The sequence below is a fragment of the Pelodiscus sinensis genome, chromosome 12 (genome assembly GCF_052426305.1).
Source record: "Pelodiscus sinensis isolate ZL-2025 chromosome 12, ASM5242630v1, whole genome shotgun sequence".
NCBI classification, from domain to species: Eukaryota; Metazoa; Chordata; order Testudines; family Trionychidae; genus Pelodiscus; species Pelodiscus sinensis.
Genome location: NC_143063.1, coordinates 23,898,214 through 23,915,182, shown reverse-complemented (window position 1 = coordinate 23,915,182; position 16,969 = coordinate 23,898,214). Strand labels below are relative to the sequence as shown.

The following is a 16,969-nucleotide window of genomic DNA, read 5'->3' as shown; positions in this document are numbered from 1 at the left end:
TTGTGTAAATAGTCAGCCCTATGGATAATACCAGTGTTAATTCAACTGTTCCTAACCCCTGGGCAGTTATTGGGAATTATTGTGATTTAGAAAAGCCTCAGGGAATTGTTTTGTGTTGTCTGGCAATCTGTTTAATTTTTGTTCTGATGATTGTCTGGCGCCATCAAAATAAAATCAGTTTGTGCTTTTTGAAACCCCCAGTTGTGGTCTCATCCTTTCCGGCATCCCTTCGAACCTCGTGTATTACGGGGACTGACATGGCGTCACGAACAGGATGCCGGAACCCCGGAGACCATGACAACTCTGATAGTTGCCCCTGGGCTAAAACTGAGACCCCAGGTTCTGAGGAGGATCAGTTTAATCATTTGCAATACCACCTCCTCTGTACTCGACAGCGCGAAGGGGCCCCTAACACTTTTGACTGGGTCTGTGTCATAGGACACGGCCATGATTGTAGGACCTACACCATTCCTTTGGGGTTGAGCGATGTGGGCTGCTTGCTAACTTGCCATCCCACCTTCAGGGCCACCCCGGCTGATAATAGCCTTCAACCGCGTCTCACTCAAGTGGGTGAGACAGCCCCTAATTCAAACCCTCTTAGCCTCTGGAAAGAGGTGAACAGAGTAATTAAACTCTGTGGGGTAGCCCCCTCCATCTTGGCCCCCGAGCCAAGAGCCCCACATGGATCACCTGCACACCACCTGTTAATAGGATTGGTCCAAAGGTTAGATGGGATAAAAAAGGTTAAAAAACTACACCCCGATTCTTATAAATCAGAGGATGTTCTGGCTGCCATCTGCAATACCCTGGCAGCGGCCCTTGATAAAGTTACCGTCTACCATGGGGCTGTTACAAATTGCGCCCGTGGGGTGGCGCACTCGCAGTCGGAGGGAGAACCGGAGTTTTCCCCTCAGGCGCCAAAGACGCCTCCTTTAGAGACACAACTTCCTCCCCCATACCAAGGCTCTCATGACCCACCAAACATTTACCCTGGCTTGACTACCCTGAGTTCAACCATACCCACAGCTCCCGACCTGATTGTACCGGAGGCCCTCCCTGTGACTGTAACCCGATTAAAAATGGATGGTCAGGGGAATACCTCTCAGGTAACTGAGACCCGCCCCCGAACCAAGGCGGAAATGAAGGAGTTCATCACAGATACTGCCCGACGTCCAGATGAGCCTCCTATAATCTGGGTAGGGAGATTAGCCTTGGAACAGGGGAGTGACTGGGTTGACCGGGAGGAAGCCTTAACGTTAACCCGTACCGGGAGTTGGTCGCGGGGCCTTATGGGGGGAGTATTGGCAGCGAATAATCATTGGCCTGTAACGGCCGCAGCTGCCGCGCACCTCCAAATACAAGGGGGATTTCGCGCAGTACAGATGCCACCTGATTGTGTGAATAACTCCACTACCCTTATGTACGCAATCGCTGGGAGTTCTATTCTGCTCTGGGATCCCACCGCACACCCCCTCAACTTAACTAACGTTCAGACGGTAGCACAAAACCCATTTCGTTTTGTTGATGATCCCACTCAGATTCCCATAGAAGATGCGGCTGTTACCCTAGCCGTGGACAACAGCCCTAATCTAGACACAGGGGCTCTTCTGTGGCTAAGGGGATACACAGGACAACCTATTGGCCGACTATACGACGCTGTAGAGAGGGTGAAGTGGGCAACACTAAAGGCCGCCCTACTTGCAACCCCCTCTACTCTGGTGAAAGGGTCCAAAATGGCGCCCAAACCCAAATACCCCGAGCGTTCGTTCATCGAGCGTAAGATTTTTGGATTTTTATTGGGTAAGGGACTCGCCAAGGAAGCTATTAGGAAAATGAATAGTGATCAACAGAAAGACTTGGCTGTGAAATTGGGGTGGGAAGATCGCCCTATTCCCCCGCAGCCAAAAAACGGGGAGAGGCCGAGTGCCTAGCGGTCACTCGGCCCGATTTAAATGACCCTCGACCCTATCAAAACCTGACTACCGAAAACGAGACAATTATCCCCTTTTTGTTAGACACGGGGGCACAGGTATCCATCATCCCCCCCGATATGCCCCACACCCCCACTGGAAAGATAGTCTTTGTACAGGGATTAAATAGCGTTGAAGCAACCTACGTTAGTCCATCACAATTGGCCTTCTCTTCGATCTTAATTAGCCCGCCTTGAGGGCGTTGTTTGTCCCCTTTTTGTTTTTCAGGTACCAACCCATTCGAGCCCCCCACCGGCTGTTTGACTTCCGGAGCCGACGAGAACCATCAAGATGGAAAAAAATTTAAGTCTGCCACTGAATCTTTCGTTTGGGGATATGTTACCAAATGTCCCGCAATCTCGAAGCCCTCACTAATTTGACCGCTGAAGGGTTTCGACAAGTCGATTTGGCTCTCACTGTACTAGCTCATTATGCCGAAAAGAATCGTCTAATGATACAGGTTATATTGCAGAAGGACTTTTGTATGGCACTCGAGGACCTTGACCCCAGATTTAAGGACCAATACTGTTTGCGTTTCAAGCCCGGGTGGAACAACGTTTCAGCCATCACCCAACAGCTGACCTCACTTGCAGTTCGGATTCGCGAACAGCGGGAAGAATGGGACTGGTGGCAAACAAAACTTTCCTCTTGAGGACTGAGTACTTGGGCATCCACCATTAAGCAGTGGTTGATTGTATGTGCTCTTGTGTTACTAGCCTTTTTAGTGAGCATTGCTGTTGCAAAAGCTCTTATCCACAGAGTTGTTTCCGCTTTCCCTGTTACTGTTGCTTACTTTTCCCTTTCTCCCCTTTCTGAAGACAGCAGCTCACCAGAACCTCAATTTACCCAATTGGCTTCTTGCTGATTACCCTTACGTGCGCTCTCACCTTAGGCAACCCCCTTACCGCTTGCTCCGGACAGCCACGGGGGCATGTCCGAGACAGAACATCAGGAATGACTGCCCGTCGCAGGGAGCCATAGCCTGTAATACCTCTGAGGCTGGTATAGGGGGCTCTGTCTGTGAGGTGGAGTGTTTTCCATATAAGGGCATGTAAATTAATAATCTTCCCCTGCTCGCTCCACCCATTGCAGTAACAGATCAGCCAGTGGGCTGACTGGTGCTCAGGCCTGCTACTCCACCCACTGCAGCAAAAACCAACCTATGGGGTGATAAGTTCACAGGCAATAAAACAGGCAGGCAGCCCCTCTCTCACTGGGGATTCGCATTGAGTGAACGCCTGGCCTGATCACCCAGACGCCTTGCACCCCCCGCTCTTGAGTCTTACTGAGCGTACTCCGAGTTGGTCGACCCGAGTGGAGACAGTTTATGAGCGTGTGACCGGTACTTGTGTTCCTGCTGTCTCCAGAACTGGTATAACACCCCCCCCCCCACCACCATCATCCCTATCCTAATTGATTTTTTAGTTGTCCTTATTGCTTGCCAAGTGACAGTGGCTAAAAAGTTACTAAGTTAGTTTATAAATAGTTGTGGTTTAGATTTTTTACTGTTTCCTTGTATAAAGTTGTGTAAATAGTCAGCCCTATGGATAATACCAGTGTTAATTCAACTGTTCCTAACCCCTGGGCAGTTATTGGGAATTATTGTGATTTAGAAAAGCCTCAGGGAATTGTTTTGTGTTGTCTGGCAATCTGTTTAATTTTTGTTCTGATGATTGTCTGGCGCCATCAAAATAAAATCAGTTTGTGCTTTTTGAAACCCCCAGTTGTGGTCTCATCCTTTCCGGCATCCCTTCGAACCTCGTGTATTACGGGGACTGACAGAAGGCTTTATGCAGAAATCACTGGAGAAGTTCTATCACTTGTATTATACAAGCTGTAATGGCCCCTTCTGTCTTTAAAAATCTATGACTCTTTCCAGACCTCCTACTACAGGAATACTCACATGCTTAAACTTAGACAAGTGCTTAATTATCTTAGTATCTTGCTGAACTAAGGACCATTTGCATCAACTGCTCAATATTCTCCCACTGGAGTATTAAAAAAAGCACTTGTGAATTGGGTTGCCCAGAATCACCAGCAGGCTAGTGTCAGAGCTGGAAATGAAATTCAGCCCTTCCGAGTTCCAGTCTAGTGCTATATTAGGACACACTGCATTGACTCAAGAAGCAGGTAATTTACCTGACTTCTTATTCTGGCACCATCTATAGGCTAGTCAGTAAGCATGAACCAATTTTAAAATAGTTCCTAGAGCAGGTTATAAAATTAAAGAGCAGGCCAAATAGATCATAGAGGTTTCCTTGAGAAGATTCCATGGCACAATTATACATTTTTTTTAAATAAAAAGGGCAAAGTGCCTTTCATATAATAGATTGTGTTCCCTGATCAGTCCATTAAAATTTAAGTCAGACAAAACTGCTAATATATAATGAATATTTAGTATCTTAACCATAATAATATATTATAGAAAGCATAGATAGAAAGAAAAATGGATCCTTTTAATACGTGAAGTACACATAGGCCTAATCCCACGCTCATCATCCAAAGTACCCAGCACTAAGAGGATGTTCAGACGCAATATGTCTCAGGCTTGTCTCAGATTTTAATTCTTGGGTTGAGGGGACTTTAGCTAGACACAAGTCCTGCACCTGAAGTGGGGCTATTATTGGTGCACATGTGCTTTTCAAATGCACAGATTTATCTTTGGAACCTTATGAGGATGATTACATATCAAACAGCATTTTAAAATATTTCTCTGTTGATGCATGCAGCTACTCTGGAAATGGGGGTAACTCCTGAGTAACAGCCTTTCCCCCCTAGATTAACCTTTGTCTGTTCTCGACTCATTGTGCTTCACTCTGAAATTTTGGTCCTTAGAGTCTGGGCTTTTTTCCAATATTAAAAAATGTTTTGGCTTTAAGAGTAAGGGAAAGGAGATTTTATTATGTAGAAGCGCTAGGGAGAAGAATCTGAAGAGACGGGTCAAATTTGGCAGAAAAGGGAGATGTTAACCTCCACTCGCAATTGCAGAATAGCTGTATATTTCAGCTAAAATGATTATCAGTGCAATAGTAAAGTGTAAACCTATACATTTTCATTAGGAGTCAAAGTTAAAAACCCCACTGAGATGAATTAAGCAGTTCTCTAGTCACAGAACGAGGATTCGCTTGGACTTTTGAGAAAATATGGAAATACTACTTGAGGATTTAAGAAATCTGCAAAGGACTTAAATACAAATTGGAATTATACTCCATATATTTCCCAAGGATATAAAAAGATATATATAGAAAAGAAGAGATGATTTTTTAAAAGTGGTTTATTTTTAGTTTAGGAATATCAAGTATGTCAAGTCCGGTCTTCCCTTATTTTTGTGGAGAATAACCTTCATATGTCAGAACAAGTGCATTGTGCCCCACCCACTTAACTGAAGGCAAAAGTACAGAGGAATGCACTTTAATCTGTATGCTTGAATCTGTTTGATTCTTCCTTTCTCCAAAACGTCAGTCACTGAAGTTCTATAAGAAAGTTTTAAACAGCCTCACTAAAAGCCTCTTTTTCTCAGCTGTTCATCTTCTCCTTTCCTGACTCATGATATCATTTCATTTGTTCTCCCCATCAAAACCTTGTCTACACTAAGAATTCCATGTTAGTAAAATAAGCATCAATATCACATGCTGGATACAACTTTGTCAAGAGCAAACGCTTAAGTGCCAGGGCTCAAGCAAGCACTTTTTTTAACTTTTATAACTGACAAGAAGCCCAGAGGTGTCGAGGCTATGATTTACAAAGTCCAGAGGTGTCCGTGGAGCTCAGCCTTGGCATATATTAAACATTGGAAATACCTTTAGAACACAGTGGACCCACATTTCTAATGAATCCCTAAGTCTAATAGATACTCCTTACTCACTACCCAGAGTCCTCCAGCTACATTGCTGACATAAAATAAATAAAAAACGTTCCGGCCTTCTTTATTTACCACATACACAAAAGCTCTCCTTCCCCCCCTTTTTTCTTTTTGCAGGTCAGAAAGCCTGGCCTTATGACAGGCTGGATTAGGGATGTTAGCGAGTAGCTGACTACTCAACTACTTGCTCCCCTGACCCCCTTGCCGCCTCCGTATCAGAAGCATTAAAGGGGGAGGGGGATAGGCATAAAAGCCGGTTCCCCCCAGCACTGTCTCTGTGGTGCCGCTTCCCTGCCTCACTGCCTCTATCAGAGGGAACAGAGGTGGGGAAACGGGAGGCTGCTGCAAAGCAGCCTCTGCCCGCAGTGGACCAAGGTTGCTTTTGCAACAGCCCCTGGGATCCCAGCGGGGAGCTGGTTTCCCCCCATGGACAGGGGCTACTGTTGCCAAGAAGCCCCTGTTCGCGGTGGCCCAGGCTGACCACGCACAGGGGCTTCTGGACTCGGCGCAAGCCAGGACCGAACAGTCTCAGCTTATACTGGTCCGGGATGCTGTGCGTCTTCATTTAAAATGCAGAGACGCAGCGCAGGTGGCTCCCAAAACTGGCACAAACTGGGACTGCTCAGTCCTGGCTCGAGCCAGCTTAGGGAGCTACCCCCGCTGCAGCTCTGCAGAGTGGTCCTATTGACTAATTGTGTAGTGGATACAAATCGTATCCACTACACGATTAGCCAGATAAGCACAATTTAACATGTTTAGGCTGGATGCTCTTGGCTTCCAATGAAGGCAGTGAAATTTGGGGTAGCTGGCATGTTATTAGATTGGTTCAACCCTTGGATTGATTATGGAGGTGTACCAGAATATAGCATGAAAAAGGAACAACATATTTTTAAAGGTAATTTTCTTAGGGTATGTCTAGACTGAAGTCATTGGGCATGACTTGATCTTGAGTGGGCATTCCGAAGCTGTCTTTAATCTAGCTATCTTAGATCGCAGAGAAATTAAGCTCTCACAGAATCCTGAGTAATTACTTGTAGGGCCAGTTTGAACTAAAGCACATGCTGGTGCAGCTTCAATTCTTTTGGGACCTAAAGTAGCTTGATTAAAGCTAGCTCACGTATGTCAACTTGAACTGCAATCATACCCTGAAAGTGCAATACAGAGATAACTTTAGGAAGTGTCTCTATGGATTGAAAGTTTTCAGTATGCATATTTCTCCTGTTTTCATGTAATCTCCAATTTTGTGTTCCACCTGTTGTCATTCTACAGTGTCTATATCTCCATGTGTTTTCCCTATGAGAAAACTAAACTCAATACTTTGAAAGTAAGAGGGGTAGGCAAATACCAGCCTGCAGGCCAAATCCGATTTGCCAGGGTTACCTTCTGGTGGACCAGTGCCGCTATATTACTTGGACCTCTACAGGTATGGGTGCTTGCGGCTCTCATTTACCACAGATCACCATTCCTGGCCAAGCAGAGCTGTGGGAAGCGGTGTCTCATACCTGCATAAGCACAGGTAAATATTGCTGCGCTGGCCTGCCATTTTATTGCCCACTCCTGATTAAGAAAGTGATCGTATAGGGGGAACCTTTACAATATATAGGCTAGAATATTAAATCTTATTCACCTGGCTCATGTGATTTTTGTGCTTAATTTTTCATCTCTTTGTATATTTGACTCTACAGTAAAGTTATAATGCTGAAATTGTGATACACTGGAAATGTATAAAATGTTTATGCTAATATCTGTATAGTCAATAATTTAAAGAAAAATACCAATATTACCATAGCATGAAGTGCACAATATATTTTATATTTGACTGGCCTGATCCACAGAAGCAAATAAAGCTGTATGCTTATTTAAAATAATCTGTCATATAGATGAGTGCATATGTAAACACATTTAACTTTATTTTGTACATATACATATTCTCTCTCCACCCGGCTCCTCCCTTACAATTTAGCAATGGTCACAAAAGAACACATCTATAATATATCAAGAGTAACATACTGATAATATATCAAATAAGACTTACAATATAGAATTAAGATAAACTTTATTAAGTTAAAACTGTCTGAATTAGAGTACATACATTGTGTAAAATATGCAATTGTATATTACTTTTGCACTGTATGTCCTCTAGTAGGGGAAGAGTGGATGCTAATATACTTCTTTTCCTGGAACCAGATAAAGAGTTTTTGGACAAACACCTGGTTTTAAACTGGCTCAGGGTCTTCTACCTAATACTGCAAATGGACAGGGTTCCAGGATCTCTGGTTCAAGGAGGGCCACAATCCTTTTTGAAGGGTTTGTAGGACAGGACTCTATGGCTACGTTTAGACAGGAGGATACTGGAAGTAAGCTGAAATAGCAATTCCGCATCTTTAAATGCACCCATTAATTTGAAATATATTTCGAAATAATGGGCATGCTATTCTGGTGTCCCTGTAACCTCTGTTAAGGGACATGTCAGGAATAGTACTTTATTTAAAAATTTGGTGCTGTGTAGACAGCGCCAAATTTCGAGATAAGGGTGCTGTGTAGATGCATCTTATGAAGCCTCATAAGACTACATAATTGTTCTGAGTTGAAGCTGTGCTGACTTGTACCCACACATAATCCCCTTAGATGGAGGTCTGAAGGACTGCTCCTGCCACAGAATACATTTTAGGATTGGAGCTAACTCTGGTAAGCTTACGAGCATGTGTGTAGGCTCTTTTCTTGTTTTTAATATGTTTTCTCTGGAATGCTTTTTACCTTAAGAATAAAGTAGGCTTGCCTAGGAAGTGCTCTAACAATTACATCTATCAGTCTCTGAGGAGAAAGCAAGCAGGTGTGCCTGGGCAGCCTCACTCTCCTGGGAATAACACAGTCAAGGCAGGGAATGGTGCAGCCTGGAAATAACACAGGCAAAAGGGACAGAGAAACATGTCTGCACTAAGAGAGGTGACAGCCGGAAACCTACTGTAGCTGTCCTTGATAGACAACAGAGGATAATAGAAATGTAGTTGTCTTGAACGGACACACCACTTGCTGAATATGCTAATCTAGTCTTCAGATACGCAAATATAACTAGGCTGCACATAAAAAACAAAGACTTTTTCTGTTAGCATTCTTATTCTTAAAGTTTGACTATAGTCATTCCACCATCATTCATTAATATCTCATGATAAATAATTACAGTTCTGCATCCACAGTATCATTTGCAAAAATCTACCTGCAACTATGATATTACCTTCGAGGAACGTTGTGTGGATATGGAATGACAATAAGTTGGGAGTTCGGGATGATAGCTGTCCATTCCTGTTTTCTTACAGACTGAAAGAAGAAATGAATTTTTATCCACTTCTTACAAATTAATAAAAAATGTAAATATTCTGAACTTTTCTGAGTAATGTTAGATAGAAAAACCAAACAAAACCCCTCAAAGTATTAATTTTCCAGGAGACATGAAAGAATAGTGATAATTCTCTAATACTAATATAAAGATTTTTATACTGAGAGATCCCAAAGCAATTTACAAATCGAATAAAAACTATAGACAAAGATAAATTTCCTCCACCACTGAAATACTGCCATCTCTCAGGAGAAACATGGCTATGTTTAAAAGCACACACTAGTACTGCAGTAACAGAAGAATACTATATTTAAGTAATTTGGTAGGGAAATGTTATATAGGCAGAATTTAATATTCCAAATGAAGTCAGGACATTGGAGTTAAAAATCTTCCCCAGCAGAACTGTTCCGTTTGCACCATGCTGGTAAAGAGCTCAATATCAACTCAGAGGGAAAAAGGTGACTGAACAGGAGACATATATAATTTTCCTGCCCACCCTGGAATTCTTAGTGTTGCCCAACCAAGTACTGAGCCATGTGAGCCTCATCTACTTTGGGAGATCTGATGGCATTATAGTATAAAATAGTGTGAATGCTGGCATATCTGGAATCTCAAAGCAAATTGAAATGTTTATATTTAATATAAACCAACTATTTTCTTATGTAAAGAACACTTCTGTGTTTTTCTATTGAGTGGTATTTTTGTTTTACTGTTTATTTTAGAGACTAATGATGGATACAACATGCTGAAGAACATGAACACGTAGTTTTCAGCAAGCCATTTTCAATATCAATGAAAAATGTTTCTTTATAATTTTGACTCTGAAAGACAGCAGTGCTAAGAACAGTACCCAAAGCTTAGCAGGAAAAGGAAATGCTAGAAAAAAAAATAGTTTACCCACAGTAAATCTCAACTTACCTTTTCTCCTAAAGGACGAGGAATGCCAACATACAAGTGATCGAGGAAATTAGCACTGCGTCCCAAACCAAGCACATTGTACGGCAGCTGGAGAGAGAAATGAGCTGACTGGCTAAGTTGTCCAGCTGGAATTTAATTTGAAAAAGAAGCTGTAGTGAATGTACAAGTTAAGATATTCATTGAACTAGCATCTTTTAAAAATTATAAGTGAGAGATTCTGAAATTCCAAATAATTCAACATTGAGAATAAACTAAAATGATCTGTATTTCTGGAGATATCTCCCCTTTGTGGAATTGGAACTTCTAGAATTTTTTGAGCAAATTTAGAACTGATTAGCTATGTATAAATGAGTGTAGTCTTGCTATATGCTAGAGTACTTTTTCATTCCCAGTGACTGCAACATGTGCACCTCACAGGCCACGTCCTTAGTGTACTACATCATTAGCTGTAATAAAAAATGATTCCACTAACAGTTTCAAAATTAGCTATCAAATGCATACTATGGACTAATTTTTCCCTGATTTAATTCTGAGTTACATTAATTTCAGTCAGGAAAGAAACTGACTTCACTGATAACAGATAATTATAAACAACTGAAAACAAAGAACTGTTGTCTGTTAATTAAAACCAGGAAAAGGATACATATTTATATTAGCTAGTTTTAGATTCCTTAACATCACATGATCTCCACATACATAACTTACTGCATTTTAATACAGTTTCTTACAATCTTTTCATCTTCTGCAGTATATACTAAATTGGATCAAGTGTGTGGATTCTTTGTTTTCTAAAACGCTTCTTATTAAAGGATTTGCTTATTGTTGCAGGAACAAGATAAACAATAAAAGCACTTCAGTCCTGGATAACAGAAATAATTTCAGCCTAGAAGCTGGGACTTGCTAGTGACAATATGAGGTAAATTTTCAAAGCAGTAAGAAATAGTTATTTTCACAATATTTTTTTTTCAAAACAGGACTTTGAGTGTCAAATTTTTGCACTGCTTTGACGTGCTCTGATATCTTCATTTAAAATATAATGTCTCATATTAGGCAACAAGACCTGACAGGATGTTAACTGTGGGTGGAATAATTCACAGTTTGTACATTAGAGTAGGAGGCCACAGGCTGACTTCTGTCTGTGCAACTCGGCATGAATTATTATAACATACTTCAATCCCTACAGTCCCTCCTTAGGTAAAATAAACATACTCCACCATCAAAAGAAGTAATTACAGCCGGTCCCCGAGTTACAAACGAGTTATGGACCAAACACTTGGCCGTAACTCGAAGTATTCATAACTCAGATCCCATTGAGTTACATGGCGACTGCGCTGTTCGTAAGCACGGATTGCGTTCGTAACTCGGGGACTGCATTTACGACCGCTTTGGTCGTAAGTGGAGGTGGTCGTGAGTCGGAGACTGGCTGTATTGGCAGGAGGGTAAGACTCAAGAGCAAAGATATCAAGATACACTGACATGTTTTCTATTTTCACTTTATGAATTCTGAAATACTATTGACTTTATGACCCCACAATGTACAAAGCCATTGAGCACTTTCATTTTATTTTCAGTTTGTATTGGTCTATCACTCTAACTTGGTCTGTAATAGAAGAATTACTCCCTGTTTAGCAATGGTTTAGCTGCATCCCCTGTTGACATGAGTTGTCAGCAGTATGTAATTTTACTAGAATGGACAAGACTTCCCTTGCTTATACTATGATGGGGCAATGCCTTGGGCTCTGACCTTGCATGTGAGTGGTACTGATGAACTCAACTTTATTACATTCTCAACTCAATTACTTACATGCTTAAAGCTAAACACACGGATACATTTTTGTGTGGACGTGAAGGACTAGAAAGGAACCAGCCTATCTCTGAAAAACATGTTTTCAAATAAACAACTACTTTTGTTTCTGATTTTAGTGCAAAATATAGCTATGTTCGGGGGTGTGGGGTGGAAAAAGACTGGATGAGAATCTGTTTGATTTAAATGACCTTGGTTTTGAATCCAAGGTGTGGAAATTTCACAGGAGCTGTCAGCAGCATCAGAACTTCTCCAGTTAAAGGCAGATGGTAAGCACAGCCCAAGTCAAGATGCTGAAACACAACATAATTTGCATACAAGCACAGAAAAGTGAGACACTTTCTCCACTTGGGGAAACCAAATTTTTGGGGGCTCAGCTGAAGAGCAGCCAGTCTTTGCAGTTTGCTCCATGTAGCACCAAGATGATATATCTGCTAGTTTTACTGCTGCTTAAGCAGCAACGACTTTGACAGTCAATTCTGAGCTTCTATTTTGCAACTAAATATGTATGAAAGGTAGAATCCAACAACAGCATGGTGCCTAAGGGCACATCTATACAGCATGGCTAAACTCAAAATAAGCTACGCAACTTGAGCCACACTAATTGAGTAGCTTAAGTCAAAATAGCTTATTTCAACTTTTGGCACAGTCTACATATCAGTTATTTTGAGACAGAGCACTTTTCCCCGGACTTCTCTTACTCCTTCTAGGAGGATTACAAGAGTCGGTATAAGCAGTCTGGCAGCTCGACATTATTTCAAAATAATTGCTTGTGTGTAGATATGGACTATGTTATTTTGGAATAAACATCAGTTATTTTGAAATAATGCTGCTGTGTAGATGTAGCCTAAGGGACCTCTGCTACATGATGGAGAGAGAAGGACAGACTCGCAATTTCCCTGCAGATCCTGCAGTTTAGGCAGGGCATCACTGGTTCTGTTTGCAAGGCTGAAAAACAAAAACCTCCAAATATCCAGGGTCTTGTTACCATTAATACTTTATCTTTAACTTCTGTTCTGTTGTCTTACAGCTTATTTGCGTGTAAGGTTTGGATTAGGGATGTTACTGGTTAACCAGCAAGCTTACTGGTAACCAGTTAACCAGCAGCACGACCAGGCTGTGGCAGCCCCCTAATCGATGAGGACTGGAGGGCTGCTCCAGCTCGGCCGAGCCCACTACACTATGTGCTGAGAGTGCTCCAGCTCAGCTGGATGTGCTGCTCCAGGGGTGGGGAACACTCCAGCCTGGCAGGAGCAGCCTTCTACCTGCTGTATGGCCCAGCTCGAGCTGCCTGCAGTACAGTGGAGTCAGCTGGGCTGGAGCAGTCTCCCACCTGCACCAGCCCGGCTTGGCCCCCTGCCCAAGGGATCCCAGCTAATTAGTTAATGGGTTTAACGGGGCATTAAAAGACATTCAATAAGGCAATCATGTAACTGCTAAGAAACAGCAGTTACATGGTTCCACATACTGTGGGCTCTGCAGTATAAAGCTTAAATAAGCTTCACGCTGCAGAGCCCACAACAAAGCCATCTCCCCAGAGGTGGGGCAGAGTTTAACCGATAGCATTAACTGATAAGTATCAGCTTATTGGTTAATCAGTTAAACGTTCACATCCCTAGTTAAATGTAACATTTAACATGTTAACTGATTAAATGGGATTTTACATCCTTAGTTTGCATTACATTGCACAAGGGCATAGAACTGATTGAACTCAAGTGATAACCTCATATTTAAGATGCTAAGGTGCTATGACCTTTTCTTAGACAGCTGTGAGCTCCCAGCTATCATTTCACACTTACCTGGGTTAAGTGTGCAATTTGTGGAGTGTAAAAATTATCTTAACTACTAATAGAAGACTTACCCAGGGTTCCCTGGGTTCTTTAGTAGATGGGACTGGTAGTGTGAGGGTGCAGGAGTCATGGCAGGGCCAAGGAATCTGGGGAGCTCAGGGCAAGAGGCTGGAGGCATGGGGGGGGGGTCAGGAGTTAAGATGGGAGGTTGAAGGAGGACCTAGGACAGGGGAGGTGTGCGTGTGGGGGAGCCAGGGTGGGAGGGGCCACACAAGCTGTCCTCGCCAGCATTCCCAGTCCTGGTCCAGAAGGTGGGAGGCCATACAGGCTGGCTCTCCCGGAGCCCAGTCCAAGGGCAGGAGGAGGCCCAGAAAGGTTGTCCCTAACAACGTTCTCCGGACTGCACAGCTGTCCTTGCCAGTAGAGAAGGGGGCCATGCAGGCTGGCTAGGGGGAAAAGGGGAGGGGGTGTGCTGGCTGGGCCGGCAGTGCTGGGAAGGGACAGGCTGTGGCTCCGCTGGGGATGGGAGAGTTGTTGGCTACTATGGATTTCCCCCCCAGTTTTGTGGGTCTCCTCCCTTCTTTCTCCAGTGCTGTGGCCAAGAACCAGGGGGGAGGGTTTTGGGACTGGGGTCCACTTACCCTGTCCAGTGGCCACCAAGATGGCAAGCCCCACCCTCAGCTGGCCACTTTTGCTGGGGCAGCTGCCCCCAGTGGTCAGTCTGCAGTATAGCATCCCTCTGATCAGGGTCTCCCTTTCCATGTGCATAGAATCATAGAATACTAGAACTGGAAGGGACCTTGAGAGATCATTAAGTCCAGTCTCCTGTCCTTGCAGAAGGAGCATGCATTATCTATATCATCCCCGACAGATGTCTATCTAACCTGCTCTTAAATATCTCCAGTGACAGAGATTCTACAACCTCTCTAGGCAATTTATTCTAGAGCTTAATCCTCCTGACAGTTAGGAATTTTTTCCTAATGTCAAATCTAAATCTTCCTTGATGAAATTTAAGCCCATTGTTTCTTGTCCTATCATCAGGTGATAAGGAGAATATTTTTTTCTCCCTTCTCCTTGTAATACCCTTCATATCCCATCTCAGTCTTCTCTCTTCCAAATTAAACAAGTCCAGTTCTTTCAGTCTCCCCCCACAAGTCATATTTTCTATATCTTTAATATTCTAGTTGCTCTTTGCACTTTGCCAATTTCTCCACATTTTTCTTGAAATGTGGTGCCCAGAACTGGTCACAATTCTCCAGTTGAGGCCTAATCAGCTCAGTGTAGAGGGGAAGAATGACTTCTTGTGTCTTGCTCACAAAACTACTGTTAATGCATCCCAGAATGATGTTTGCTTTTTTTGCAACATCATCACACTGTTGGCTCATATTTAGCTTGTGGTCCACTATTACCCCTAGATCCCTTCCTAGACAGTCACTTCTCATTCTGTATGTGTGAAACTGTTCCTCCCTAAAAGGAGTACTTTGCATTTGTCCTTATTGAACTTCATCCTGTTTATCTCAGACCATTTCTCCAGTTTGTCCAGATCATTTTGAATTATGACCCTATCCTCCAAAGCACTTGCAACCTCTCCCAGCTTGGTAACATCTGCAAACAGAATATTCTCTCTGCCATCATATAAATCAGGGATGGACAAAAGGACCACTTTGAGTGCCATGTACTCCTGGCAGAGCAGGAGGAGACTTTATGTGCTCCCTCATCCCCAAACCCTGACTGGCCTGGAGACGGGAGGAGCACATTAAGTTTGCTCTGCCCTACCCCACCCTGCCAGGAGCATGTAGCACTTCAAAGTGTTGCACGCTCCTTGCAGGGTGAGGGTATGGTGGAGGAAAACTTTGCGTGCTCCTCCCACCACCAAGCCAATCAGGGCTTTGGGGCGGGGGAGCGTGTGAAGTCTCCTCCCACCCTGCCAGAAGTGCAGGGCACTTCAAAGTGCCATGTGCTTCTGGCAGGGTGGAGAAAACTGTGTGTCCTTCCCCCACCTCCAGGCCCTAATTGTACTGTGCATTTAGTATAATCTGCAAACAGAATATTCTCTATGCCATCATATAAATCGGGGTGAACAAAAGGGCCACTTTGAAGTGCTGTGTGCTCCTGGCAGGGCAGGAGGAGACTTCACATGCTCCCCTGCCCCCAAACCAGGGGCACGGGTGCTTAGTGGGAATGGGGGTGTGACAAATTCCCTTGGTAGCTCCCTGGGATTCTGCGCTTCTTGGCGGTTACTTGAGTGCCTCAGAGACTCATGGAGCCCCCTTTGTTGCCCTGGGATTTTCCTAGAGACAAAGGTCCCTGCTTACCAAGTCATTCTCATCACAGGCCAGTCCTTGGGGTTCAGCATTTCCTTACTCTGCTCTCCAGCTCTCCTTTGTGTGCCTTCCAAAAACTCCCCTCTGCTGCCTGGGAGGAATCCTTTTATAGGAACCCTGGAGGCCTTAATTGGCAGCAGGTGCTTAATTAACCCCAACTGCAAGCTGCCTCCTAAGTAGGACTCTATTTTCTACCCTGGATGCTAGGCTGTGTTCAGGTGAAGCTAATTTGGAAACAAGAAAGCATTAACTCACCTTCCATTATGGCTGCTTTCTATAAGAGTTTTGCAGTTTGCAGGCTGTGGTCTGTCACAGGAGGCAAAGGGCTCCCTTGCCCCCAGACCAGTCGTAGTCTATGGGTGGGGAAGCCCGGAAGCATTCTGGCCCCGCCCCTTCTGGGGCAGCCCACAGCCACTTCAACATTTTTTGAAGTGGTCCTCAGCCAAAAATTGTTGCCCACCCCTAATCTAACCAGATGATGAAGATATTGAACAGAACTGGTCGAAAAACGGGTCCTTCTAGAATCCCCTATGTTACGCCCTTCCAGCATGACCGTGAACCATTGACAACTACTCTCTGAGAATGGTTATCCACCCACCTTGGAGTAGCCCATCTACATTGTATTTCCCTAGTTTATTGATAAGAGGGTCACGAGAGACTGTATCAAATGCTTTATTAAAGACTAGGTATACCATGACTACTGCTTTCCCCTTATATACAAAGTTTGTTATCCTATCAAAGAAAACTAAAAAGTAGGTTTGACATGATTTGTTCTTGATAAATTCATGCTGATTGTTACTAATCACCTTATCTTCCAAATGTTTGCATTCCTTAAATAAGAAATTAAGCTGAGTGATCTGTAGGTTTCCTGGGTTGTCTTTATTTCCCTTTTTATAGCTGGACACTGTTTTTGCCTTTTTCCAGTCTTCTGGAATCACTCCTGTCTTCCAAGACTTCTCAAAGA

General features: G+C 43.4%; 1 protein-coding gene and 1 long non-coding RNA gene across 3 annotated transcripts in view; one reads left to right on the top strand and one right to left on the bottom strand.

Moving 5' to 3' along the window:
• The window catches only part of ITFG1 (integrin alpha FG-GAP repeat containing 1), a 214,019-nt gene that overhangs the window by 8,842 nt on the left and 188,208 nt on the right, over positions 1–16,969 (bottom strand). For both annotated transcript variants that reach the window (XM_075940203.2, XM_006121184.5), the window contains exons 15-16: positions 10,088–10,212; positions 9,068–9,150 (exon numbers count right to left, since the gene is read on the bottom strand). In XM_075940203.2, the coding sequence (XP_075796318.2) occupies positions 9,068–9,150; positions 10,088–10,212 (208 nt within the window). The remainder of the gene's footprint in view (positions 1–9,067; positions 9,151–10,087; positions 10,213–16,969) is intronic.
• LOC149523727 (uncharacterized) overlaps positions 1–16,969 on the top strand; it is a 36,768-nt gene that overhangs the window by 17,762 nt on the left and 2,037 nt on the right. Inside the window, exon 2 of the long non-coding RNA XR_016350505.1 lies at positions 10,916–11,003. This is a non-coding gene — a long non-coding RNA (uncharacterized LOC149523727). The remainder of the gene's footprint in view (positions 1–10,915; positions 11,004–16,969) is intronic.